This window comes from Sorex fumeus, unplaced genomic scaffold (genome assembly GCF_029834395.1).
Source record: "Sorex fumeus unplaced genomic scaffold, SorFum_2.1 ptg000098l, whole genome shotgun sequence".
Classification (NCBI taxonomy): domain Eukaryota; kingdom Metazoa; phylum Chordata; class Mammalia; order Eulipotyphla; family Soricidae; genus Sorex; species Sorex fumeus.
In genome coordinates, this window is record NW_026606155.1 from 2914036 (window position 1) to 2915862 (window position 1827).

A 1827-nucleotide genomic window follows, 5' to 3' on the forward strand; every position below is an offset into this window, starting at 1 on the left:
CTTGTTTTGAGATTTTAGCCATTGTGACGAGCAAAGCTGGTGTGAAGAGTTCATCTCTCAGTCAACTTGGGAGGGTCTCTTGGGAGGGTCTCTAGGGAGGGTCGAGGAGGTTCGGGGGAGTATCAGGGTGGGTCTCCTCCCAGTGAACATAAGAGGCAGGACTCCTTCAAGCCTTACGTGGTATCTGCCAGAGACCCTGAGAAGAAGCTGCAGTGCAGGACTCCATCAGACTTCCAGAATCTTCTACGACACATCCATTCCTGGGATCATGGACCACTCGCACCATCACTCCGGGATGAGCGCCATGGCTCCTCCATCCCAGCCTCCGGCCACCACGGGGCCCCACTCCCACGGGGGCAGTGTGCAAACGATGCCCATGACCTTCTACTTCGGCTACAGGAACGTGGAGCTGCTGTTCTCGGGGCTGCTGATCGACTCGGCTGCGGCCATGGCCGTGGCTGTCGTGGCTGTGTTTCTACTGGCCCTGGGATACGAGGGACTCAAGACAGTCTGTGAGGGGCTCCAGCGCAAGGCCCAGGAGGACCTTCGTGCCACGTGCTCCCCTTTCCCCAGACCTGACGGAACCAGCCCTAAGGAGACGCCCCGGCTGCAGCTGCTGAGCGCGACTCACCTCCTGCAGACGACGCTGCACGTGCTCCAGGTGGGCCTGAGCTACCTGCTGATGCTGACCGCTATGACCTACAACGCCTACCTCGGCCTGGCGGTGGTGGCGGGGGCCGGCGCTGGCTACTGGCTCTTTGGCGTGAGGAAGGCAGAGGATGTGGAATCCCAGACCCATGACGTGAACAAGGTCGCGCTCCATGAGATTGGCAGCGGAAACTCTCCTGGCCTGCGGGAATGAGCACTCACCTCCTGTCTCTCCTGAGCCCTCTGGATCTCAGCGGTTCTGAGTTTAACTGTGCTCAAGAGGCGACTGCTCCTGGACACTGTTTCCTGTGAGTGGAAACACTCACAGGAGATGCAGCCCCTGGAAGCCCAACATCCTGGTCTATGTTCTGTGTCTTGTGTAATGCACGGACTCGATCCCTGGCTCCCAGGATTTATGCTTTCATTTATGTGTTGTGCTTGTGATGGTTTCTTTTTTCCCTTTCATCATGAGAACTGTTGCCCAGTGAACCAAGAACCCAAACTTCACAATAAAACGCTTGATCTTTTGGGCTGAATGAGTGGGAACTCTCTACAGCGTGTCCTTGTGTGTGATGATCTGGCCAGAAATTTCTATCATGCACACTGGTTGGGGTGTGAAGATCAGGAGGAGGGGCGCTGCCCATGGATTTGTGTTCTGGGGAAGTCGGCTCTTTCATGGGGGTCCTGCTGCTCTTTCGATTGCAATAATGTCAATTTGGGAAGATTCTCGCTTGGCCAGAGAGAACATAAGGGGTCAGTTGTGTGCAGTTAGGAGAGTTCGGTCTTGTTCTCCCAGGCCTTTGGACCCTCTTGGTACTGGTCCATACCCTATGGAGTGTTTTAGATATCTTCTTTAGCACCAGGGAGCATAAAAACCAGACCTGTCCGATTCTGGTCTTGGCATGTGGGACATGGAGAATTAGAACTCACGACCACACTCATCCTGGAGTTCTTCGGCTGCTCCAGGACCTCCAGGACCAGCCACCACCATGCTGAGACCACTCTCCGCACACATGAAGGTACTGGCAGAGGGACAAATCCACGCGGGTTCCGGGGTCAAGACCTCCCAGCCTACTCGGATTGGAGTCGAGCATCCTCCAGCCAGATCCTCCAAATTCCAGTAGGCGGGGGTCACACCCACCACCTGGCCCCTGGCGCCGTGTAATCCCATCAACGGCC

The 1827-nt window shown here is 56.2% G+C and overlaps 1 protein-coding gene across 1 annotated transcript; it reads left to right on the plus strand.

Moving 5' to 3' along the window:
- The first annotated feature begins 268 nt into the window (after positions 1-268).
- Positions 269-862, plus strand: LOC130041214 (high affinity copper uptake protein 1-like). The gene has a single exon (XM_056133278.1). It carries the CDS (start codon positions 269-271, stop codon positions 860-862), a length of 594 nt encoding a protein of 197 aa, XP_055989253.1.
- The last annotated feature ends 965 nt before the right edge of the window (positions 863-1827 follow it).